The 26686-nt window shown below is 46.6% G+C and overlaps 1 protein-coding gene across 1 annotated transcript in view; it reads left to right on the forward strand.

The window, feature by feature from the left end:
* Positions 1-26686, forward strand: part of LOC129865202 (calcium/calmodulin-dependent protein kinase type 1D-like) — a 59969-nt gene that overhangs the window by 23574 nt on the left and 9709 nt on the right. The window contains exons 2-5 of the mRNA XM_055937774.1: positions 10664-10795; positions 14640-14714; positions 22672-22810; positions 23298-23424. Of these exons, the coding sequence (XP_055793749.1) occupies positions 10664-10795; positions 14640-14714; positions 22672-22810; positions 23298-23424 (473 nt within the window). The remainder of the gene's footprint in view (positions 1-10663; positions 10796-14639; positions 14715-22671; positions 22811-23297; positions 23425-26686) is intronic.

A 26686-nucleotide genomic window follows, 5' to 3' on the forward strand; every position in this document is an offset into this window, starting at 1 on the left:
TACTCTATCGAGACGTGGATTCTGTGTGTGTGTCATTCATAGGGTGAATTGGCAAGACAAAATATTTAAGTGCCTTTGAACGAGGTATGGTAGTAGGTGCCAGACGTACTGGTTTGAATGTGTCAAGAACTGCAACGCTGCTGGGTTTTTCATGCTCAACATTTACCCGTGTGTATCAAGAATTTTCCACCACCCAAATGACATTCAGCCAATTTCACACAACTGTGGGAAGCATTGGCGTCAACCTGGGCCAGCTTCACTGTGGAACACTTTCGACACCTTTGTAGAGTCCACGCCCCAATGAATTGAGGCTGTTCTGAGGGCAAAAGGGGGTGCAACTCAATATTAGGAAGGTGTTCCTAATGTTTTGTACACTCAGTGTATAGGCTCACAGGACTTGACTGCTCAGAATTGAATAGGCTCATCCGTTCATACCCCCCAACCTATGTCTTACGAACTGTTAACATCACATGTGCCCAGGCCACTCTTCATAATTGTACACCATTTTCAATGCAACTGTTGTAGATAATATTGTATTGTGAGGTATAGTGATATTTTCTGGTGGGGCTGTAATTGAGATATGAGAATAGGGATTTCTGTTAGAGCTGATCGTGGGTATCTTGATGATGATGAGTGGGCTCATCGTGGGTATCTTGATGGAGGGATGTTTTGAGTGTGCTGAGTTCAGAGCAGAGAGATTTGTGCATGGGGACATTGGGAACAGAACTGTTTCTGCTGGGAGGACAATGCAGGCCAGGGATCAGCCAGGGAGATTGGAGATTAATTTCATATGAGAGGCCCTGGTAATCTGGGCTGTGTTTAATCTCAGTTTTGGGGATTGGAGTGATCATGCTGGCTCCTTGCTGTTTCTGGGTATTTTAGAGAACCAAATGTGTGGGCGTGAGTGTGTGTGTGGTGGGTTTGTGCATGCCTTTGTGGTGCATTTGTTTTCTCCTAGTAGAACACACAATCTGCATTTCGATTTGAGACCTTTTTTATTCGCACTATAGTTGATCAGTTTGCTAATTCTGAGATGTTTTGTCCTGAATCCTAAATAGCTGTTAAGCTCCATTCAAAATGAAGATGCTACATCAACCTCATAGCGAAGTTAATGACTAGAGGAAAGTTAAGAGGAGAGAGGGAGCAAGAGGGAGAGAGAGAAGGAGAGTGAAAGGGCGAAAGAAAGAGAAACTCTAGAGTCTCAGTGGCTGATAGTCTCCATCCTGTAAATCCTAAAACATGGCACATTTAATCAGCTCTAATGATAGCAGCTTTGTAGATGAGCTTCTCCTTCTTTTTAAGTAATTTAATCACATGCCGTTCCTCTCCATACCCCCCCTCCTCCTCCTCCTCCTCTCCAGCACCTGTTCTAACTCCCACCTCCTATCTGAGCAACGCCTGTATATTGATACGTCTCTATCTGAGCAGTGTGTGAAACAATTAGCCAGTTAGCTTCTTGAGACCATATAGGAGCGTTTCTTTCCCATACCGGCCAAAAGCTCCATCTCATCTGCATTCAATCTCATCCTCCTCTTTTTCTCTCTCTTTTTCTCTCTCACTGCCGTAATACTAGCACATGCACGTATGCACGCACACACGCTCGTTCTTGGCCGCTTCATCTCTGTTTTTCTCTCACTGCGTCCCTCTCTCTTGCCTACCTCTCTCTCTCCACCCCAGCTCTCTTTGAATTTGTGTGTGTGTGTGGCGTTAGTGTGGAGCTCGGCAGGGATGACGGTAGCTCAGTGATGTATAATTGTCCTTGCTCGTGTGTGTGTGTGTGTGTGTGTGTGTGTGTCGTTATCTCTCTCCCTCGTTCTCTGCTTCACTCACTCACTCGTGTGGAACAGTGAGTCCAGTCACTGTCAGCCTTACCCAGTAACACAAAAGGGAAGGCGTTCAGTCTAAATGTCATTATTGCACCCAGCCTCTCTATTCAGACACAAGCATTATTCAGAGCCTCTTTATTCTCAACACCTCGAAGGCCTTTACAGAGAATACATAAACATATGTGTAAGAATGGGCCCACCTTACATCTGCAGCAGTGGTTGGTCCTTTGTCACACTGCGGGGTTGGTGGTTCTCTAGATGGATCTGAAGTCTACACGTCAGGTATGTTGTGGTGCGTACAGGGGTAGAGTAATGGCAGGCAAACATCAGGCAAAATCAAAGATGCACTTCTGAAGTGCAGCAGCGCTTTCCATAAAGGCTCTTCACGTTCGTACTCCCAGTACCTCATGGGAAACGTTAGAATCCAACAAATATGATTCTGGCTTTTTGAAGTTGTCTCATGTGAATGTGTTTCAGCAGCAGTTGTCATCAGCATGCCTCCCCTGCAATCAGGTTTAATTGTAGACGGTTGTTTTGTCAGGGCCATTTCCGTCGAAAAGGACCCATGAGCACCAACGTTTATAGGAGCTTGTCATGTGAAAGCTAAGAGTCTATTTTTGGGAAATGAAGGCATAGATACATTTTTCAACCATTTTCCATCTTAACATTTTGGCAAAAGTACTGTCTTTTGATTTGTGGTCAAACAGATGGAAAGGGTCTTAGTAAACATCTACCAGATAAAGTCTTAAAAGGCATCATAAATACACAGTAATATTGAGGTAAAGAGTCCTGCCAACTAATATCCACACTTGAATTTCATTTTGGAGGAACCCTGGGCTAAATGACTCCAATGTAAAATAACTTTTCTGTTGTCTGGTGGTCAAACCAAGTGTGTTAAAAGTCTGCATCTGGACAACCCCTCCCTCTCTCTCCAGTTAATGTCACCTCTCCCAGCTCTTACCCATGACCCCCCCCCCCCCCCCTCTCTTTCCATTTACTGTAACCAGCATCCTCACCCACTGAGCACCGACACTGTACGCTGAAAAGTATGTGAAATTTGTTCAGGCCACCTTGGTCTTGATGTTAACGTCCACAGACTGACAGGACTGGAACAAATTTAAACCTCTCGTAGACGTACTGTATGGATAGTACAGTACAGTGATTAGAACACAGTACAATACAGCACTGAATATAGTCCAGCACAGTACTATACAGTCAGTAGAGTGCATTGCAATACAGTGCAACACAATGCGGTAATGAAAAGTACAGTAGAATACAGTGTACTGTACTGTACTGTACTCTACTGTACTGCACTCTACTGTGCTGTGATGTCCAAACTTGTGAAACATGAGGAGAATAACATTCATATCCATCATTATGAATTTACAGATCAGGAACCCATGATGTATTTAGTAGGGATCCCCATTTAGTTCCTGCCAAGGCAGCAGCTACTCTTCCTGGGGTCCATTAGTTCCTGCCAAGGTAGCAGCTACTTTTCCTGGGGTCCATTAGTTCCTGCCAATGAAGCAGCTACTCTTCCTGGGGTCCATTAGTTCCTGCCAAGCCAGCAGCTGCTCTTCCTGGGGTCCATTAGTTCCTGCCAAGGCAGCAGCTAATCTTCCTGGGGTCCATTAGTTCCTGCCAAGGCAGCAGCTACTCTTCCTGGGGTCCATTAGTTCCTGCCAAGGCAGCAGCTACTCTTCCTGGGGTCCATTAGTTCCTGCCAAGGCAGCAGCTACTCTTCCTGGCGTCCATTAGTTCCTGCCAAGGCAGCAGCTACTCTTCCTGGCGTCCATTAGTTCCTGCCAAGGCAGCAGCTACTCTTCCTGGGGTCCATTAGTTCCTGCCAAGGCAGCAGCTACTCTTCCTGGGGTCCATTAGTTCCTGCCAAGGCAGCAGCTACTCTTCCTGGGGTCCATTAGTTCCTGCCAAGGCAGCAGCTACTCTTCCTGGTGTCCAAACACATTGAGGCACTTACATCACACATTAAAACAAAATATAAAACAGTACATCATATAACATTATTACACCACTATATATCTACAATACAAAATGTATAATACCACCATACAACAATATTACAGTGTACGTGTGTGTAGAGTGCGCACTCTAGCACACACATGAATAAAATGCATGTAAACCTCTCGTGGCTTACAAAAACAAGTAGTGATGAAGTTGATCTCCACTTTGAGTCATGAGAGATTTACATGCATATTATTCATGTTAGCTCTCCGTGTACAATTAAGGGCCAGCTGTGCTGCACTGTTCTAAGTCAATTGTAATTTTTCCGAGGTCCCGCTGGGTCACCTGACCACACGACTGAACAGTAGTCCAGGTGCGACCAAAACTAAGGCCTATAGGACCTGCCTTGTTGATAGTGTTTTTAAGAAGGCAGAGCAGCGCTTTATTATGGACAGACTTCTCCCCATCTTAGCTACTGTTGTGTCAACATGTTTTGACCTCGACAGTTTACAATCCAGGGTTACTCCAAGTAGTTTTGTCACCTTAACTTTCTCAATTTCCACATTATTCATTAGAAGATTTAGTTGAGGTTTAGTGAATGATTTGTCCCAAATACAATGCTTTTAGTTTTTGTAATATTTAGGAGTTAATCCTTGCCTCCCATTCTGAAACTAACTGCAGCTCTTTGTTAAGTGTTGCAGTGGTTTTACTTGCTGGAGTGAATATTGTTGAGTCATCTGTGTACATAGACACACTGGCTTTACTCTGAAGTGTAACAAAACAGCCCCACAATCTTTTTATCATTTTTCTCAGCCAATCATCAGTCATTTGTGTAAGTGCTGTGCTTGTTGAATGTCCTTCCCTGTAAGCGGGCTGAAAGTCTGTTGTCAATTTGTTTACAGTAAATAGTATTGTATCTGGTCAAACACCATTTTTCCCAGAAGTTTACTAAGGGTTGGTAACAGGCTGACTTTTGCTACCCTCCAGGCCTGAGGTCACACACCTAGTAGGCTTAAATTGAAGATATGGCAAATAGGAGTGGCAATATCATCCGCTATTATCCTCAGTAATTTTCCATCCAAGCTGTCAGACCCCGTGGCTTGTCATTGTTGATAGACAACAATCCTTTTTTTCACCTCTTCCACACTTCCACACGGAATTCAAAATGACAACGCTTGTCTTTCATCATTTTATCAGTTCTACTTGGATGTGAAGTGTTAGCGTTTGTTGCTGGCATGTCATCCCTGTGTTTGCTAATCTTGCCAAGGAAAAAATTATGAAAGTAATTGTCAATATCAGTGGGTTTTGTGATTAATGAGCCATCTGAATGATGGAGCTGAGTTTGTCTTTATGTCCATAATTTCATTTAAGGTGCTCCAAAGCTTTTACTATTATTATTTTTTATCTTTTTTCTTTGTTTCATAGTATAGTTTCTTATTTTTATTCAGTTTAGTCAAATGATTTCTCAATTTGCAGTATGTTTGCCCAACGGTTGTGCAGACAGATTTATTTGACATTTATTTTAGCGTCATCTCTCTCAACCATAACATTTTTCAATTCCTCATCAATCCACAGGGATTTCAGTTTTTACAGTCATTTTCTTAATGGGTGCATGTTTATTAGTAACTGGAATAAGCAATTTCATAAATGTGTGAAGTGCAGCTTCTGGTTGCTCCTCATTACACACCACAGACCAGCAAATATTCTTTACATCCTCAACATAGGAATCACTACAAAACATATTGTATGATCTCTTATACACTATATTAGGTCCAGCCTTTGGAACTTTGGTTTTCCTAGATATGGCTAGTGTATTGTGATCACTACAATTTCTGCAACATTAGTAAGGATGTGATCAATACATGTTGACGATTTCATTCCTGTGCTGTTTGTAACTACCCTGGTAGGTTGACTGATAACCAGGTTGCTGGGACTGGTTACAGTTTGATGTTTTTTCTTGCGCGGGCAGCTTGATGAAATCCAGTCAATATTTAAAATCACCCAGAAAATATACTTCTCTGTTGATATCACATACATTATCAAGCATTTCACACATATTATCCAGATACTGACTGTTAGCAGTTGGTGGTCTATAGCAGCTTCCCACAAGAATGGACTTATGTGTTATTCCATTACAGGGTGTAAATCTACTTCACTTACTATAGTTCAATAACCAAAAGAGGTTTGTTCAAATTCAAGGTGGCATGTCATATCTGACAGCCCATTCTTTCTGCAGACATCTATGAATCTTCATTCGGAGCAAGTGTTTTCGTTTTTGATTGAATAGAAACCGAAGATAGATTCTGTTACCAAAGTGAGCATCTGCACAGTTCTTCCAATAAATGAGTTTTTGTCAAACTTTCAGTGCAAACTGTTAGAAGTCGTCCTTGTACATAGATGTGTATGGTTTGTTCAACTTTGAAATCAATGGTTATTGTTGGGCATACATTTGAAAGTGAAAAAACGGAGTGAAAGTGTCATTCTGTTGTCCACTAACAATTGAACCTTTCAACTGAAGAACCATGTATCGCCGTTTTGGAAAATCTTAGTGATATGATATGTTTCTCGATTGTATAGTGGATATGAATCATAAAATGTATTAATATTCCATACAGACTATAAATAGACAACATGTACAATACATGTCCATGTTAGTTGCCAACTCTGGACATTACAGTGAACTTATAGTAAGATTCAAAATCAATAATCATCTGTAAATGCAAACTGACACTTGCTCAGAGGAAGCCAAGCATTACAGCTTGCAGCGGAGTACAGGCATGGAATCAATCAATCAATCAAGTTTATTTTATATAGCCCTTCGTACATCAGCTAATATCTCGAAGTGCTGTACAGAAACCCAGCCTAAAAGCCCAAACAGCAAGCAATGCAGGTGTAGAAGCACGGTGGCTAGGAAAAACTCCCTAGAAAGGCCAAAACCTAGGAAGAAACCTAGAGAGGAACCAGGCTATGAGGGGTGGCCAATCCTCTTCTGGCTGTGCCGGGTGGAGATTATAACAGAACTATGCCAAGATGTTCAAAATGTTCATAAGTGACAAGCATGGTCAAATAATAATCATGAATAATTTTCAGTTGGCTTTTCATAGCCGATCATTAAGAGTTGAAAACAGCAGGTCTGGGACAGGTGGCAGAACAGTTGAAACTGGAATAGCAGCAAGGCCAGGTGGACTGGGGACAGCAAGGAGTCATCATGCCCGGTAGTCCTGACGTATGGTCCTAGGGCTCAGGTCCTCCGAGAGAGAGAAAGAAAGAGAGAAGGAGAAAATTAGAGAGAGCCAAGATTTTCAAAATGTTCATAAATGACAAGCATGGTCAGATAATAATCAGGAATAAATGTCATTTGGCTTTTCATAGCCGATCATTAAGAGTTGAAAACAGCAGGTCTGGGACAGGCAGGGGTTCCGTAACCGCAGGCAGAACAGTTGAAACTGGCCAGACTACACAATGGAATGACAATGGAGGCTTCTAGGTAGTGTAGTCAGAGGAGGGTTAAAGCAGCCGCTCAATCGCCCCCCCTAATGCCACTATTTAGTGGGGAAGCCACTAATCCTGCATGTCAGTATCAGTGTTATTGTGTCACTGTCACCTTGTGAGTCTATTATAGTAATCTCTCTCCCTCTCAGCCACAGTCTCTCTCTTTCTCTCTCTTTGTCTCTCAGCCTCTCTCTCTCGTAGCCTCTTCTCTCAGCCTCTCAGCCACACTCTCTCTTTCAGCCACTCTCTCTCTCACTCTCTCACTCTCTCTCAGCCACACTCTTCCTCTCTCTCTCAGCTACACTCTTTCTTTCTTTTTTTCTTTCTCTCTCTCTCTCTCTCTCAGCTACACTCTTTCTCTCTCTCTCTCAGCCACACTCTTTCTCTCTCTCTCTCTCTCTCTCTCTCAGCCACACTCTTTCTCTCTCTCTCTCTCTCTCAGCTACACTCTTTCTCTCTCTCTCTCTCTCTCTCTCTCTCAGCCACACTCTTTCTCTCTCTCTCTCTCTCTCAGCCACACTCTTTCTCTCTCTCTCTCTCTCTCTCTCTCTCTCTCTCTCTCTCTCTCTCTCTCTCTCTCTCTCAGCCACACTCTTTCTCTCTCTCTCGCTCTCTCTCTCAGCCACACTCTTTTTCTCTCTCTCTCTCTCAGCCACACTCTTTCTCTCTCTCTCTCTCTCTCTCAGCCACACTCTTTCTCTCTCTCTCTCTCTCTCTCAGCCACACTCTTTCTCTCTCTCTCTCTCTCTCTCTCTCTCTCTCTCTCTCTCTCTCTCTCTCTCTCTCTCTCTCTCTCAGCCACACTCTTTCTCTCTCTCTCTCAGCCACACTCTTTCTCTCTCTCTCTCTCTCTCTCTCTCTCTCTCTCTCTCAGCCACACTCTTTCTCTCTCTCTCTCAGCCACACTCTTTCTCTCTCTCTCTCTCAGCCACACTCTTTACTTCTTTTGAGGAGAAACCCAGGATGTATTTCTAATTTGACAACTCTTCCTTGGGGAAAGATGTATACATTCACACACGTACATCATACAGCTGTGTGCATGTCTGTCTGTGTGTGCTTCTCCCATGTGAGAGCCCATCTTTGTCTCTGTAGGAGAGATCACTTTGCGTCAGCATTATTCAATTGGGCCCCGTTAACCAAGAGGACCTGTCACAATGGTTATCTGTCTGAGAGTGACACACTCACACACTCTACACTGGCTGCAGGCTGCCCATGTAGTTTCCATTCAATGCAATCATACCCACTGGAGCCTCGCTGAGACAATTACCCAGGTTTATGCACACGAGGAAACGGTATCGCCCAATGTCGCCGGCAACTGCAATAGCAGAAGGGACAAACTTGAACTGCAAAACACCTAGTCAACCCCCAATAACCACACATACATAGATACACACACACACTCAAAGCCACTTCGTGTGTGAACACAGCTGGGGAGATACTGTATTACATAATCCCTCTGCTCCCTGTCAACAATAAATAAAAAAAGATTGATTTCCAGCCAATCGACGGGGTTGATACTGTACTGTATGTACCCTGTGGTGGCTCTATCTCTGTTCTTTGTGAATGCTTTAAAGGTTGTCTTTGTTGTACTGCAGCGCCGCCGTTCAGCTTTTCTCTTATGGGTCTCATTCACACATACAGCGCTTCTCTGTCTCAAACCCACACACAGGATTCTCTCTCTCTATCAATTACAGGATTCACCCACGCTTGCCTCCCTCTCTTCTCTCCCATTTCTACTGTATATGTCTATCTCCTGTTACCTCTTCTCTCTCCTTCCCTGTCTTTTGTGGCGTTTTGGTTTCATGGTATGTGGTCAGTCTCTTTCCTTCTCCCTGGGCAGAGATTAAACCACATTCGTAGTCTATAGAGTGTAGAGATGGAGACCCAGTCCAAGCCTTCCTAATGGGCGTGCTGCTTACACAGACCAGCGAGGGTGGGTGGGTGGGGGACCAGCTGGCTCTCGTAGCCGAGGGAGATGGGTGGAGGCTGGGTGACTTCGCCATGGTTAAGAGGGGTTGCCTGTGTGTGTGTGGTGTGTGTGTAGCATAGCGACAGGCCTGCATTTCTGTTTTATCTCTGCATCAGTGTTTTTAGAGCTTTTCAGTGAAGTGTCAGATGGTGATGTCTTGGAGTCATCAGCAAATGGGGGCTTCTAAATGTCTCTAGTGCTATCTGGACTATAGCACTACACACACACACAGACACACACACACACACTAATAAGGTGTGTTGAATATTACTAAGGTTATACTAATGGGGCGGCAGGTAGCCTAGTGGTTAGAGCGTTGGACTAGTAACCAGAAGGTTGCAAGATCGAATTCCCGACAAGGTAAAAATCTGTCGTTCTGCCCCGGAACAAGGCAGTTAACCCACTGTTCCCCGGTAGGCCGTCATTGAAAATTTGTTCTTAACTGACTTGCCTAGTTCAATAAAGGTATGTAATAATGTATTACTCAGGTTTTACTGAAATTGTACATTTTCCAAAATTATGATGTCATGCTTGATATGCCTTATTTCACCCCCATCAGCAGAGTGAAATAGGTGGACAGAAAGGAGGGAGGAGATGATGAGAACGAGAAAGGAAGTATGAATGAATTCATAACCAGCACCGTGTCCCAAAGGCAGGAGAGACAAGAGCGGGATGAGGAGAGGCGGGGAACGGAAGAATAGAGGAAGAGGGTAGAGAGGAAGAGGGTAGAGAGTAGAGAGGAAGAGGGAGAACGTGTTCCCTCTCTCCCCTCGTCCTTCATTGCTGATTGGCACAGTAGCATGCACCATTAGTCAGCTTACGAATGAAAGCAAACCAGATAGGAAATTTGATTTCCTACTGAGCTAACAAGAAGAACGCAGCAGGAAAGCGAGGTGAGGGAGGGAAATGGAGAGAAAGAGAGGAACGGGAAGAAGGGAACCGATATCTGGAGGAGAGAACATAGTGAGAATAAACATGAACTGTGGAGAAAGGGAGAGAGGGAGACCCGAGGGAACTGGGACAAAGGATAAGGAGGAGATCAAGCATATTGTAGAGCAAATTGAACATGAAACAATAACTACAAGACAACAAGCGGGAGTGATAGAGAGAGGGGGGAGACGGTGAGGGAGAGAGCGATAGAGTGATAGCTGAGGGGTTGTGAAGTGTGTTAGTGATGGGGATATAGTGAGTGAGTGGTTTGGAGGGTTTCAGATGAGCTGGACAGAGAACAGTGAGATTCATGGAGCGCGAGTCTGCATTAATGAACACTGCTTCATAAATATCTGAAACCTTGTTCACTTTTTTTGCTGTTTCATGTCTGTGTTTAGTATCTGCACTTGTGTTGAACGGTCTTTTACACAATTGCTAATTTGATGAATCAAATACTTTCTCTTTCTCCATCTCTCTCTCCCAGCGGGGCGTTCTCTGAGGTGGTGTTGGCCCAGGAGAGGTCTACGGGGAAGATGTTTGCTGTGAAGTGTATCCCCAAGAAGGCCCTGAAGGGGAAAGAGAGCAGCATCGAGAACGAGATCACCGTGCTCCGCAAGTAAGTCTCCCACCTACCTTCTCCTCCCTAACACCTGTTACCCTGGCGACCGAACTGAAAACACTGCCGCCCCTCACCATCACGCTCGCTTCCCTCCCACTCCTCCCCATTCACTGTTATCTTTAGGTCACGATCCACAGTCTCACACTGACAGAAGAGGAGATCAGGGTAGGTAGCGACGATTGAAAATGTCCTCCGTCTCCTATTTCTTTCCTTAGTGACCTTGTCTCTTAAGCACTGATACTTTACTGAATGCTCATTCTAATCTTTTCTCCCAGTGAGAAACTCTCATGTATTTTACACTTATTATTCATACATATTGTCAGGTAGCTGAGTAGAGATCTGTATGAACACACACACACACACACACACACACACACACACACACACACACACACACACACACACACACACACACACACACACACACACACACACACACACACACACACACACACACACACACACACACCCCTACGGGAAAAAACCAAAGACATTCATCTCCACGTCACTAGATAATACAGTAATCCCTCTCCACAGCTTGGACTTGGCTGTGCTTGTGAGCGTGTGTTTGTGGTCAGATATCACCTTGGATCTGGCCCAGTGCTCAGTAGTTCCACAAGGTCTCACTCACTCTCTCGCACACTCACTCAATCACTCACTGTCCAGAAGTAGGCGGCTACAGTATGTGTTGGTGTTGTTATTGCAGAATACCATGCGTGTTCCCTAGGGACAGGCGAGACACCACTTTACCCTGGCAATATTTATGGGGGATAGGTGTTGTCACGGTGATCCGGTCAGTGGAGGGGGGTGTGGCCTAGCCTCTGACGCCTTCCATGTTTGACCTTCGGCTTTCTGCCACTCTCAGCATCTCCTGGCAACCAGCTGATTGACAGGATAATATGGCCTGAGGTCACAAGACACACCTCCTCAGGGTCAGTGCTTCATACCCAAACAGTGTCATTCACATGTACATTATATATACAAAGTATGTGGACGCCCTTCAAATTACTGGATTTGGCTATTTCAGCCACACCGTTGCTGACAGGTGTATAAAATCGAGCACACAGCCATGCAAACTCCATAGACAAACATGAACAGTAGAATGGCCTTACTGAATAGCTCAGTGACGTTCAATGTGGCACCGTCATAGGATGCCACCTTTCCAACAAGTCAGTTCGTCAAATTTCTGCCCTGCTAGAGCTGCCCCGGTCAACTGTAAGTGTTGTTATTTTGAAGTGGAAGCGTCTAGGATCAACAACGTCTCAGCCGCGAAATGGTAGGCCACACAAGCTTACAGAACGGGACCACCGAGTGCTGAAGCGTGTAGCGCGTAAAAATTGTCTGTCCTCGGTTGTGACACTCACAACAGAGTTCCAAACTCCCTCTGGGAGCAAAGTCAGCACAAGAACTGTTTGTTGGGAGCTTCATGAAATGGGTTTCCTTGGCCGAGCAGCCGCACACAAGCCTAACATCACCATTCGCAATGCCAACCGTTGGCTGGAGTGGTGTAAAGCTCACCACCATTGGACTCTGGAGCTGTGGAATGACGTTCTCTGGAGTGATGAATCACGCTTCACCATCTGGCAGTCCGATGGACTAATCTGGGATTGGTGGATTGCCAGGAGAACGCCACCTGCCCCAATGCACAGTGCCAACTGTAAAGTTTGGTGGAGGAGGAATAATGGTCTGGGGCTGTTTTTCATGGTTAGTTCCCATGAAGGGAAATCTTAACGCTACAGCATACAATGACATTCTAGACAATTCTGTGCTTCCAACTTTGTGGCAACGGTTTGGGAAAGGCCCTTTCCTGTTTCAGCATGACAATGCCCCCGTGCACAAAGAGAGTTCCATACAGAAATGGTTTGTCGAGATCGGTGTGGAAGAACTTGACTGGCCTGCACAGAGCCCTGACCTCAACCCCATCGAACACCTTTGGGATGAATTGGAACGCCTAATGCGAGCCAGGCCTAATCGCCCAACATCAGTGCCCGACCTCACTAATGCTCCTGTGGCTGAATGGAAGCAATATTCGTGGAATGGCTTCCCAGAAGAGTGGAGGCTGTCATAGCACCAAAGGGGGGACCAACTAGATATTAATGCCCATGATTTTAAAAGGAAATGTTTGACGAGCAGGCGTCCACATACTTTTGGATATGTAGTATATATGTATACACTTGAAGTGGTCACGTGTGAACACACATTCAGAAACACACACGCGTCAAAAATAGAGAACTGGCGCACACACACATTCACAAAGAAATGATCAGGTTCTCCCTCTCTTGCTCTGTGAAGTTAGGGTATAGTGTCGTGCCACAGTCTCTGCCCACTCTGTCGCCTACTAGTTTATTTGGATCCTGCAGCTCGACAGGGATTCACACACACACGCACACACACACACGGCCTTCTCTAAGAGACAGAGAATCAGTTGCCAAAAAGTAAGGCATTAACTGTGGAAGGATTTGTCATGTAATGACTGGAGATCAGGAATCCTCTGTCTCTACTCTGAGGTTCCCATCTGCTTTACCCTTCCATGATCCCAGGGAGAGTTTAAACACACATCATTCTCCCTGGTGTTCTCATCTCAGCCATCTCTCCTCAGACTATTTATGACTCATATCTCTACGCTCCACAGCTCGCTACGAGCTCAGAGATCACACACTCCTAATGCATGTACTGAACTCCCCACCTGCTCACGCTTCCTGTGTGTGTACAGTATTATTCCCCCCTTGCAATAACATCATCGGCAAATGGGTCACGAGGCACGAAGACACGACACAGACCACCACCACAGCAGCACAAGCACACAGACCAGCAGCACAAGCACACAGACCACCACCACAGCAGCACAAGCACACAGACCAGCAGCACAAGCACACAGACCACCACCACAGCAGCACAAGCACACAGACCAGCAGCACAAGCACACAGACCACCACCACAGCAGCACAAGCACACAGACCAGCAGCACAAGCACACAGACCAGCAGCACAAGCACACAGACCACCACCACAGCAGCACAAGCACACAGACCACCACCACAGCAGCACAAGCACATAGACCACCACCACAGCAGCACAAGCACACAGACCACCACCACAGCAGCACAAGCACACAGACCACCACCACAGCAGCACAAGCACACAGACCAGCAGCACAAGCACACAGTTCACCACCACAGCAGCACAAGCACACAGACCACCACCACAGACTACCACCACAGCAGCACAAGCACACAGACCACCACCACAGCAGCACAAGCACACAGACCACCACCACAGCAGCACAAGCACACAGACCACCACCACAGCAGCACAAGCACACAGACCACCACCACAGCAGCACAAGCACACAGACCAGCAGCACAAGCACACAGACCACCACCACAGCAGCACAAGCACACAGACCACCACCACAGACCACCACCACAGCAGCACAAGCACACAGACCAGCAGCACAGCAGCACAAGCACACAGACCACCACCACAGCAGCACAAGCACACAGACCAGCAGCACAAGCACACAGACCACCACCACAGCAGCACAAGCATGTACCATGTGTACACATTATACACTTTCACCATGGAGCAGTTACTATGGCGAGGCCTGAGTGTGGTGTTGACTGTATCAATAGAGACCGAAAGGAGGGAAAGGGTTAGGATAAGGCTTGGGCTTATGTTTATGTTTATGTTCAGGTTTAGTAGGTGTTTGAGATGACTCTACAGCTGAGGTAAAGGTGGTGTAGATGGGGGTTGAGACAGTCTGGCATCTGATCATCTGTTTGAAGGGTTATAGTTATACATGACTAATAGACTAACGCTATCTGTGTTTTCTGTCCCTCCAGAATCAAGCATGAGAACATAGTGGCTTTGGAGGACATCTATGAGAGTTCCAACCACCTCTACCTGATCATGCAGCTGTAAGTTTTCTCTCTCTCTCTGTCTGTCTCTCTCTTCTCCATTCATCTAGTCTTATTTATTGATCTTAATTTCTGTCATTGTCTCTCTCTCCCCTTCTACTTCTTACTGAATCTCCTTATCACCCTCTTTCTCTGTCTCTGTGTGTCTCTCTGTCTCTGTGTGTCTCTCTGTCTCTGTGTGTCTCTTTGTCTCTGTGTCTCTCTCTCCTGTCTTTGTTGCTGTGTCTGTTGCTGTGTCTGTCGCTGTCTCTGTCGCTCTTTCTCTCCCTCTGTGTCTGTCTGTCTCTCTCTCTGCCTCTTCTGTCTCTGTCTCTGTCGCTGTGTCTCTCTCTCTCTGTCTGTCTCTCTCGCTGTGTCTGTCTCTGTCTGCCTCTCCCTCTGTCTCTTCTGTCTTTCTGTCTGCCTCTGTCTCTGTCTCTCCTGTCTCTGTCTGTCGCTGTCTCTCTCTGTCTGCCTCTCACTCTGTCTCTGTCTGTCTCTCTCTGCCTCTCCTGTCTCTGTCTGTTGCTGTCTCTCTCTGTCTGCCTCTCACTCTGTCTGTCTGTCTCTCTCTGCCTCTTCTCTCTCTGTCTCTGTGTCTCTCTCTGTCTCTGTGTGTCTCTCTCTTTCTGTCTCTGTGTCTCTCTCTCTCTGTCTCTCTCTTTGTTTCTGTCTGTTTCTCTCTGCCTCTCCTGTCTCTCTCTCCTTCTGTCTGTCTCTCTCCTTCTCCTTCTGTCTCTGTCTCACTCAGCACCCAGGAATGGGGCAGGGGGTGACTGTTTTAGCTTTACACACACACACACACACACACACACACACACACACACACACACACACACACACACACACACACACACACACACACACACACACACACACACACACACACACACACTGTATAAGCCCTCATTACTCCAATTAGACTTCCATTAAGACTGTCTACAGGAAAGGGAATGGGACCTGGCTCGTAGTGCTCAGCTAACGTTTACGTAACGTTACTCTAACGTTACAGCAAGGCTAACGTGCCACTATGCACTCCTGGCCACATTAATCAGCTGGAGTTATATCAGTCTGTCGAGGAGGGCGTGTGAGTTATGGATTAAAGTGTGTTGTCAGTTATGTAAGTGTGTGTGTGTGTGTGTGCAGGAAAGTAGAGCAGTTCTTAACTTTGATAATTTCATTTTGTTTATTGCTGAGTCACGGCACACTTTAATGTTATTAGTTTCAGTGCTAACAGGCCACCCTTCTGAACTGTCTTTCACTTCACTCTTCTTCCAGTCTTCTGCCTCTCTCACCCTTCCCTTGTCTCTCTCTCTTCTCCTTTCTTCCTTCTCACCCCTGTTCCCCTCACACCTCATCTGTCCTCCCTCACCTCTCACCTTTTCCCCTTACCTCTCTCCTCACCTGTAGCAGGTGTGAAATGATTCTCACCTGTCTCCTCTGCAGCAAGGCACATTCTCATATCAGGCTCTGTCACCATGGATGCAGAGGGGAAAGGTCACCTCACTCCACTTATGACAGGGCTTAACTTGGTAGAAGCAGGAATAACACCTCAGCAGGTAGGAATCTCAGTACTCATCTGAGATTTGAGTCGGTACACATCTGAGTCCATGTATCAAGCATCACCTTCGAGTATTTATTTATTTCAACTTTATTTAACCAGGCAAGTCAGTTCAGAACAAATTCTTATTTACAATGACGGCCTACCCCGGCCAAACCCGGATGACGCTGGGCTAATTGTGCGCCGCCCTATGGGACTCCCAATCACGTCCGGATGTGATACAGCCTGGATATGAATCATCCTCAGAGGTTGACAGGTGTGGTCTAATTCAATTTTTTGTCTGAGTTTGACACGTCTGGTCTGATATACAGTACCTGTGCTCTACGTTTGATTTAACTTTGCTCTGAGTTTAACACATCAGGTCTGGTATACCTGTACTCTGAGTTTGACAGATTGGGTTTGATTTAACAGCTTCTGTGCTCAGAGTTTGACGTGTCATGTCTGATCTAGCTGTGATTAGTTAGTTGGGTCTGGTGTGATGCTTCCATCTCTGGTTGGATGAAGAGCTGCTGTCTACAGCGATCTACAACCATGTCATCACCACATCGCTGATACATCCAGTCCTGTTCTAATAAGTGAGAGAGAGATGGATGGAGAGGGAAAGGTATGCCAGGCAGATGGAAGTGTGATGAGAGAGGGAAGAAGAGAGAGAGAGGGAAGAAGAGAGAGAGAGGGAAGAAGAGAGAGAGAGGGAAGAAGAGAGAGAGAGAGGGAAGGAGAGTGAGAGAGAGGGAAGGAGAGTGAGAGAGAGGGAAGGAGAGAGAGAGAGAGAGGGAAGGAGAGAGAGAGAGAGAGGGAAGGAGAGAGAGGGAGAGAGAGAGAGAGAGGGAAGGAGAGAGAGAGAGAGAGGGAAGGAGAGAGAGAGAGAGAGGGAAGGAGAGAGAGAGGGGGAAGTGGAGAGAGAGAGAGGGAAGTGGAGAGAGAGAGAGAGGGAAGAAGAGAGAGAGAGGGAATGAGATTGGATTCAGAATCTACTCAGTGGAACAATGTATCAAGTAGATTGCTTTAGGGTGAATTTGTTATATGATTGAAAGCCAAAATGGAGCAATTGAAGCCAAGAACAAGAGGAGGGGATTTGAAGGGGGAGACAAAGAGAAAGCAAGCAGGCAGAAGACGGAGAGCGGAAAAAACAAGTCTAAAAGTATCTGGAGTAGAGCAAAGCTTGAACCTTTTCCACTCAGTCAGTGGCTATTTAATGATGAATGGAAAGGGTTGTAAAAGTGTGTGGTGTTTTATAGAAAATACAAACACGGCTGTGATTTTTCTCTTTTCTCCCCAACAACACAAACCATGTGAGTTAAACAAACCCAACTGTTGTACAGTCAGATCTGTTCTACGGAAGCAGCAGGCTCAGCCACAGGCTTGTGAGTGTTACTGTTAAAACACCTTCACACCACTACCTTACTGTAGGAACCACTACAGCAGGGTCAGCAACACCTTCACACCACTACCTTACTATAGGAACCACTACAGCAGGGTCAGTAACACCTTCACACCACTACCTTACTGTAGGAACCACTACATCAGGGGTCAGCAACACCTTCACACCACTACCTTACTTTTGGAACCACTACATCAGGGGTCAGTAACACCTTCACACCACTACCTTACTGTAGGAACCACTACAGCAGGGTCAGTAACACCTTCACACCACTACCTTACTGTAGGAACCACTACAGCAGGGTCAGTAACACCTTCACACCACTACCTTACTGTAGGAACCACTACAGCAGGGTCAGTAACACCTTCACACCACTACCTTACTGTAGGAACCACTACAGCAGGGTCAGTAACACCTTCACACCACTACCTTACTGTAGGAACCACTACAGCAGGGTCAGTAACACCTTCACACCACTACCTTACTGTAGGAACCACTACAGCAGGGTCAGTAACACCTTCACACCACTACCTTACTGTAGGAACCACTACAGCAGGGTCAGTAACACCTTCACACCACTACCTTACTGTAGGAACCACTACAGCAGGGTCAGTAACACCTTCACACCACTACCTTACTGTAGGAACCACTACAGCAGGGTCAGTAACACCTTCACACCACTACCTTACTGTAGGAACCACTACAGCAGGGGTCAGCAACAGGCGACCCGCGGCATTTTAGTTTTTGGGGGGAAAAACTGTAAAATCACCAGGAGTTTAGGTTTAATTTAGGAAGTCTTTCCCCAAGTATTCCCCCTAATAAATGTAATCAAGGTATGAAATTATTGTTATTTTAAAGTAATAATATCTTTTTGGGGCTTAGTTGTGGTCAATTTGCAGTGTATCAATTATTATAATTATGTTCCAGCCCCCCGACCATCCTCTTCGACAAAAATCATCACACGGTTGAATCTAGTTGCCTACCACTGCACTGCAGTGTCTGGCACTGCTGAGCCAGACAACTACACAGGAGCACACAGGGCCACTGTACAGCTCAGATTACACTCAGATAAAGGGACAACTTGATACTGTTCTGACATAGAGGGAGAGAGAGAGTGTGGGGGGGGGGGGGGGGTGAAGGAAGAGAAAGGGATGGAGGAAGGGACAGAGATAGCAAGAAAGAGAGAGTGAGACCGAATGGAAAGATGATTGAGTGTGTGTGTGCCTGCTGTATGGCGTGTGTGTATTGAAAGGGAAGTCGATTTGGCTCCTGTCTGATTGCCATGGTCTCCCTACGCAAATGGTTACGCAATCCTGCAGGATGGTGGCCCATCTCCTCCGTCACTACCACACCGTTATGTCCAGCCAACGTGTGTGTGTGGCTTAGCCTTTTGCTTGTCATCCCCTGCCACGCTCATCTCGGCTGGGATAAAAGTCACTGTTGGCAGAGGAGAGAGAGCAGGAGAAGAGAAAGGGAGAGCTGGAGCGTGGGGATATAGAGGGAGAGAGGACAGAAAGGGCGAGAGAGAGCGGAGCAGATGAGCAATTAATTTCTTATCTCCTTTTTTTCAGAAACTTCATTAGAATGTAACTTTCTTCCTGCTCTTATTTGGTCTGTCACTGTGACAATGCTCCCAGATTCACACACGTGTGTGTGTGTGTGTGTGTGTGTGTGTGTGTGTGTGTGTGTGTGTGTGTGTGTGTGTGTGTGTGTGTGTGTGTGTGTGTGTGTGTGTGTGTGTGTGTGTGTGTGTGTGTGTGTGTGTGTGTGTGTGTGTTCAATATTCATCCAATGCAAATCTCTGCGGTTTTAGAGAAAAACAAACTCAGCAAAAAAATCCTCACTGTCAACTGCATATATTTTCAGCAAACTTAACGTGTAAATATTTGTATGAACATAAGATTCAACAACTGAGACATAAACTGAACAAGTTACACAGAAATGTAATAATGTGTCCCTGAACAAAGTGTCAAAATCAAAAGTAACAGTCAGTATCTGGTGTGGCAAACCAGCTGCATTAAGTACTGCAGTGCATCTCCTCCTCATGGACTGCACCAGATTTGCCAGTTCTTGCTGTGAAATGTTACCTCACTCTTCCACCAAGGCACTGCAAGTTCCCGGACATTTCTGGGGGGATTTGGCCCTAGCCCTCACCCTCTGATCCAACAGGTCCCAGACGTGCTCAATGGGATTGAGATCCGGGCTCTTCGCTGGACATGGCACAACACTGACATTCCTGTCTTGCAGGAAATCACTCACAGGACGAGCAGTATGGCTGGTGGCATTGTCATGCTGGAGGGTCATGTCAGGATGAGCCTGCAGGAAGGGTACCACATGAGGGAGGAGGATGTCTTCCCTGTAACACACAGTGTTGAGATTGCCTGCAATAACAAGCTCAGTCCGATGATGCTGTGACACACAGCCCCAGACCATGACGGACCCTCCACTTCCAAATCGATCCCGCTCTAGAGTACAGGCCTCGGTGTAACGCTCATTCCTTCGCCGATAAACGCAAATCCGACCATCACCCCTGGTGAGACAAAACCGTGACTCGTCAGTGAAGATAACTTTTTGCCAGTCCTGTCTGGTACAGCGACGGTGGGTTTGTGCCCATAGGTGACGTTGTTGCCGGTGATGTCTGGTGAGGACCTGCCTTACAACAGGCCTACAAGCCGTCAGTCCAGCCTCTCTCAATCTATTGCGGACAGTCTGAGCACTGATGGAGGGATTGTGCGTTTCTGGTGTAACTCGGGCAGTTGTTGTTGCCATCCTTTACCTTTCTCGCAGGTGTGAGGTTAGGATGTACTGATCCTGTGCAGGTGTTGTTACACGTGGTCTGCCACTGCGAGGACGATCAGCTGTCCGTCCTGTCTCCCTGTAGCGCTGTCTTAGGCGTCTCACAGTACGGACATTGCAATTTATTTCCCTGGCCACATCTGGAGTCCTCATGCCTCCTTGCAGCATGTCTAAGGCACGTTCACACAGATGAGCAGGGACCCTGGGCATCTTTCTTTTGGTGTTTTTCCGTAAGTAGAAAGGCCTCTTTAGTGTCCTAAGTTTTCATAACTGTGACCTTAATTGCCTAGCGTCTGTAAGCTGTTAGTGTCTTAACGACCGTTCCACAGGTGCATGTTCATTAATTTTTTATGGTTCATTGAACACGCATGGGAAACCGTGTTTAAACCCTTTACAATGAAGATCTGTGAAGTTATTTGGATTTTTACGAATTATCTTTGAAAGACAAGTTCCTGAAAAGGGCAGTTTCTTTTTTTGCTGAGTTTATTTAACCCTATGCTCATTCTCCATCAATCTCCCTCAGTGCAGTAACGAGAGGTGCAGTGAAACTGGTCGATCTTGTGTAGTACAGGTTGTTATTGTAGATTGACAGTTATGTTTGTATCTTATGGCGGTTTAGGTTAGAATTATGATTGATTTAAGCTGATCCAAGATCAGTATTTAGTTCTAGTTGAGGCTGTTTACGGTTCAGTGTGTGGGTTAATAGGAATACCAGTAAGGATCATGGTTACAGCGCCCCCATGGGGATCAGAGGAGAGGAGCAGCCCCTCAGGCTCCTGCTGCACCGTCTGTCAACTCAGTACTGAGGAAGAAGGTACAGTACATTTGCTTCCCAAACGCCATACACAGGGACACCGAGAGAGAGACTTTATTGGGTCAATATGAAAGTACTAACATCAGTGGATCAAAACAGTACTTCCTGGTAGTCCTTGGCGTGACATTACTTTCCATTAAAGGTCAGCTGTCTGTTTATCAATAGAGAGTTTATACGAGGACTGCAGCCAGCTGCCTTCAGGGGACATGTCATACATGAGAGCACGAGACAACAGAAACAGTCGGTGGTGTCAATACAGGAACCAGGAGAGGGAGCTGTGTACCTGTGGAAATGCAAAATGTCCTTCCTCCGTTGTTTCCATATTGTGCTTGTCAATACCAACAGAGACCAGTCATAAGAGACAGATTCTACCTCATTAATCTTCTTACCGTACATACTAGGCATTTTCATTTCTCTCCTGGTTCTAAAGCATGTTAAACCTAATATAGAGTCATTTGACTTAAAGTAAATAAATGTATCCCTTCCTAGTCTTTACGGAATGTGGGACTATTAGAGATGAGTGGTTGGCTACTCCCCCTTGTGGTGGAATGTGACAGAAAGATGCTTTACCCCGACAGACCTACAGTGTTACATAGGTTCTCTGCAGTGCTACGCAGGGACGACTCCCTGCTCACATACAGCAGAGTGCCACTAAGCTAATGACCAGTGCACTGGGCTGTTCTGCTAGTGGCAGACCCAGGATCAGTTTACCCTGTCCATAACCATAAGGGACGGCCGGACAGACTACAAATCTGTCCTTAGATCAGTGCTTAGCAGCCATCTATACTGCCTTGTGCCAGCTAGCTGTTGAGGACTGAGGAAAGTTCTGGGATGTTCAGCTTCTGGCCCGTGGCTGTTCTGGCGCTTTAAAAAAAACATAATCTGGCTAAGAGTCTTAAAACAAACCTGTAAAACAGCAAGGGCACCGTCTGACACACACACACACACACACACACACACACACACACACAGTCTGAAGCTTAACTATCCTCCACGGTGTGAATCTATGATCTGAGAAAAATGAGGCACCTTTTTTCTCAGTTTCTTTGTTTTAGATTTTGTTTCCTTCCCATCTCCTGTCCTGTCTCTCTCTGCTACAGTTCTCCCTATACAGTTAGTTTTAGACTGTATGGTGCACTTTGAGTGGTCGTGATAGTATGGAGCATGAAGGGTTAGGTTTAGTGGAGCAGAGGGTTAGAATGGGTCAAAGCATACCCCCACTGTGGGGTAAACACGTGTGTCAAAAACGCACACACACACGCGCGCATACGGTTGAATGGAGGCAGATTCGTACAGCTCATAAATGAAGTCTCAGTGGATCTGTCTCATGATAACAGGTTCCCTCCAGATGTGTGTTTGTGTCTGCATGTGTGCACATCTGTTTTACTTACCTCGTTTACTGACCCCCTCTCTGTCTGTGTCACAGAGTCTCGGGAGGTGAGTTGTTTGACCGTATCGTGGAGAAGGGGTTCTACACAGAGAAAGATGCCAGTACTCTCATCAGACAGGTGCTAGACGCTGTCGACTACCTCCACAAGTTGGGCATCGTCCACAGAGACCTGAAGGTGATGGTGACGCACACACTTGCACACACTGAAACACACACACACAAAAACCCTGTCTACTCCCCCCTGCATCTTGACATGAGCGGATCACTTGTGTTTTATGGACCGTGATTCATTGCGGTGGTGAGGTGCAGCATGTGTTTGTAATTTAGGCCAATCAGCGGGTCACAACACGCAGTGGCTTCTGGGAAATATACCACATAGCGGACTCCACTGAGAGAGAGGAGTACGGTCATACGGCCTCATAAAACAGACGGCAACATAACTGGATTGTGTTGAAGGGTTATATATAGACTGCCTTTGACAAATGATTACGTTTTTATATCTAAAGTACGTTCAGGGTAAGTAGAGCGATCCAAGGATGGGAGAGCTCCGTTTGTGGTTAACACGCTCCATCTATCTCTCCCTCTGTCCTCTCTCTCCCTCTGTCCTCTCTCTGTCCTCTCTCTCCCTCTGTCCTCTCTCCCCCTCTGTCCTCTCTCTCCAGCCAGAGAACCTGCTGTATTTTAACCCCCAGGACGAGTCTAAGATCATGATCAGTGACTTTGGTCTGTCCAAGATGGAGGGCAGCGGGGATGTCATGTCGACCGCGTGTGGCACGCCGGGATACGTGGGTAAGAAGGGATGCCTCCCCCCACCCCATAACCTTAAATGTCCTTACTTAGAAGTTAATGCCACTTGTTAAAGCAAATTAAGTCTTTGGGGTTTTAGGCTACCGTCCTTACCAAAGTCGAATGCTACATTGTCTAAGTGCTCACTATTACTGAGTGTGATGCCATCACTTTGCTTTACATAAATGACACACTGCATAATACAGTATACTGTAGGTGAAATCCCACTGCTTTAATTATACACTGCTCAAAAAAATAAAGGGAACACTTAAACAACACAATGTAACTCCAAGTCAATCACACTTCTGTGAAATCAAACTGTCCACTTAGGAAGCAACACTGATTGGCAATACATTTCACATGCTGTTGTGCAAATGGAATCGACAAAAGGTGGAAATTATAGGCAATTAGCAAGACACCCCCCAAAACAGGAGTGAGTCTGCAGGTGGTGACCACAGACCACTTCTCAGTTCCTATGCTTCCTGGCTGATGTTTTGGTCACTTTTGAATGCTGGCGGTGCTCTCACTCTAGTGGTAGCATGAAACGGAGTCTACAACCCACACAAGTGGCTCAGGTAGTGCAGTTCATCCAGGATGGCACATCAATGGGAACTGTGGCAAAAAGGTTTGCTGTGTCTGTCAGCGTAGTGTCCAGAGCATGCAGACGCTACCAGGAGACATGGAGGAGACCGTAGGAGGGCAACAACCCAGCAGCAGGACCGCTACCTCCGCCTTTGTGCAAGGAGGTGCACTGCCAGAGCCCTGCAAAATGACCTCCAGCAGGCCACAAATGTGCATGTGTCTGCTCAAACGGTCATAAACAGACTCCATGAGGGTGGTATGAGGGCCCGACGTCCACAGGTGGGGGTTGTGCTTACAGCCCAACACCGTGCAGGACGTTTGGCATTTGCCAGAGAACACCAAGATTGGCAAATTCGCCACAGGCGCCCTGTGCTCTTCACAGATGAAAGCAGGTTCACACTGAGCACATGAGCACATGTGACAGACGTGAAAGAGTCTGGAGACGCCGTGGAGAACGTTCTGCTGCCTGCAACATCCTCCAGCATGACCGGTTTGGCGATGGGTCAGTCATGGTGTGGGGTGGCATTTCTTTGTGGGGCCGCACAGCCCTCCATGGGCTCGCCAGAGGTAGCCTGACTGCCATTAGGTACTGAGATGAGATCCTCAGACCCCTTGTGAGACCATATGCTGACACATGCACATTTGTGGCCTGCTGGAGGTCATTTTGCAGGGCTCTGGCAGTGCACCTCCTTGCACAAAGGCAGAGGTAGCGGTCCTGCTGCTGGGTTGTTGCCCTCCTACGGCCTCCTCCACGTCTCCTGATGTACTGGCCTGTCTCCTGGTAGCGCCTGCATGCTCTGGACACTACGCTGACAGACACAGCAAACCTTTTTGCCACAGTTCGCATTGATGTGCCATCCTGGATGAACTGCACTACCTGAGCCACTTGTGTGGGTTGTAGACTCCGTCTCATGCTACCACTAGAGTGAGAGCACCGCCAGCATTCAAAAGTGACCAAAACATCATCCAGGAAGCATAGGAACTGAGAAGTGGTCTGTGGTCACCACCTGCAGAATCACTCCTGTTTTGGGGGGTGTCTTGCTAATTGCCTATAATTTCCACCTTTTGTCTATTCCATTTGCACAACAGCATGTGAAATGTATTGTCAATCAGTGTTGCTTCCTAAGTGGACAGTTTGATTTCACAGAAGTGTGATTGACTTGGAGTTACATTGTGTTGTTTAAGTGTTCCCTTTATTTTTTTGAGCAGTGTATGTCTGCAATGGGGGAGGGTGCATCTGTGTGCCGCTCAAACACACAGACATCCTGCCTCTGGAGTAAGAAGGTCTTATCACACGCTGACAGACCCTGCCCCCAGTCGCCTGCTTTCCCCTTTTTAACAGAGCGACTGAGTCAGACGGCCAACATGGCGGGACGCTCTACTGCAGTTCACTACACGCTAGAGGGCTGTCATCTCTGTGCCACACATGGGGATGTGTATACTGCAGCCCTGGCTGTGTGTGTGTCAACTCTGTGCCACACATGGGGATTTGTATACTGCAGCCCTGGCTGTGTGTGTGTCAACTCTGTGCCACACATGGGGATGTGTATACTGCAGCCCTGGCTGTGTGTTTTTGCATGTGTGTGTCTTTGAGTGTTTGTTTGTGTGTGTGCTTTTTCATCTCAGCGGAGTGTGTGAGAGAAACAGATGTTTTACATTATTTCCATGACAGAACCTTTCATGTTGACGTGTAGGACGGTGCCTCTGGTAGTCAGACACTCTGAAGACTCATCATGTTGACGTGTAGGACGGTGCCTCTGGTAGTCAGACACTCTGAAGACTCATCATGTTGACGTGTAGGACGGTGCCTCTGGTAGTCAGACACTCTGAAGACTCATCATGTTGACGTGTAGGACGGTGCCTCTGGTAGTCAGACACTCTGAAGACTCATCATGTTGACGTGTAGGACGGTGCCTCTGGTAGTCAGACACTCTGAAGACTCATCATGTTGACGTGTAGGACGGTGCCTCTGGTAGTCAGACACTCTGAAGACTCATCATGTTGACTTGTAGGACGGTGCCTCAGGTAGTCAGACACTCTGAAGACTCATCATGTTGACGTGTAGGACGGTGCCTCTGGTAGTCAGACACTCTGAAGACTCATCATGTTGACGTGTAGGACGGTGCCTCTGGTAGTCAGACACTCTGAAGACTCATCATGTTGACGTGTAGGACGGTACCTCTGGTAGTCAGACACTCTGAAGACTCATCATGTTGACGTGTAGGACGGTGCCTCTGGTAGTCAGACACTCTGAAGACTCATCATGTTGACGTGTAGGACGGTGCCTCTGGTAGTCAGACACTCTGAAGACTCATCATGTTGACGTGTAGGACGGTGCCTCTGGTAGTCAGACACTCTGAAGACTCATCATGTTGACGTGTAGGACGGTGCCTCTGGTAGTCAGACACTCTGAAGACTCATCATGTAGGACGGTGCCTCTGGTAGTCAGACACTCTGAAGACTCATCATGTTGACGTGTAGGACGGTGCCTCTGGTAGTCAGACACTCTGAAGACTCATCATGTTGACGTGTAGGACGGTGCCTCTGGTAGTCAGACACACTGAAGACTCATCATGTTGACGTGTAGGACGGTGCCTCTGGTAGTCAGACACTCTGAAGACTCATCATGTTGACGTGTAGGACGGTGCCTCTGGTAGTCAGACACACTGAAGACTCATCATGT

This window comes from Salvelinus fontinalis, chromosome 11, assembly GCF_029448725.1.
Source record: "Salvelinus fontinalis isolate EN_2023a chromosome 11, ASM2944872v1, whole genome shotgun sequence".
In the NCBI taxonomy this organism is placed as follows: Eukaryota; Metazoa; Chordata; class Actinopteri; order Salmoniformes; family Salmonidae; genus Salvelinus; species Salvelinus fontinalis.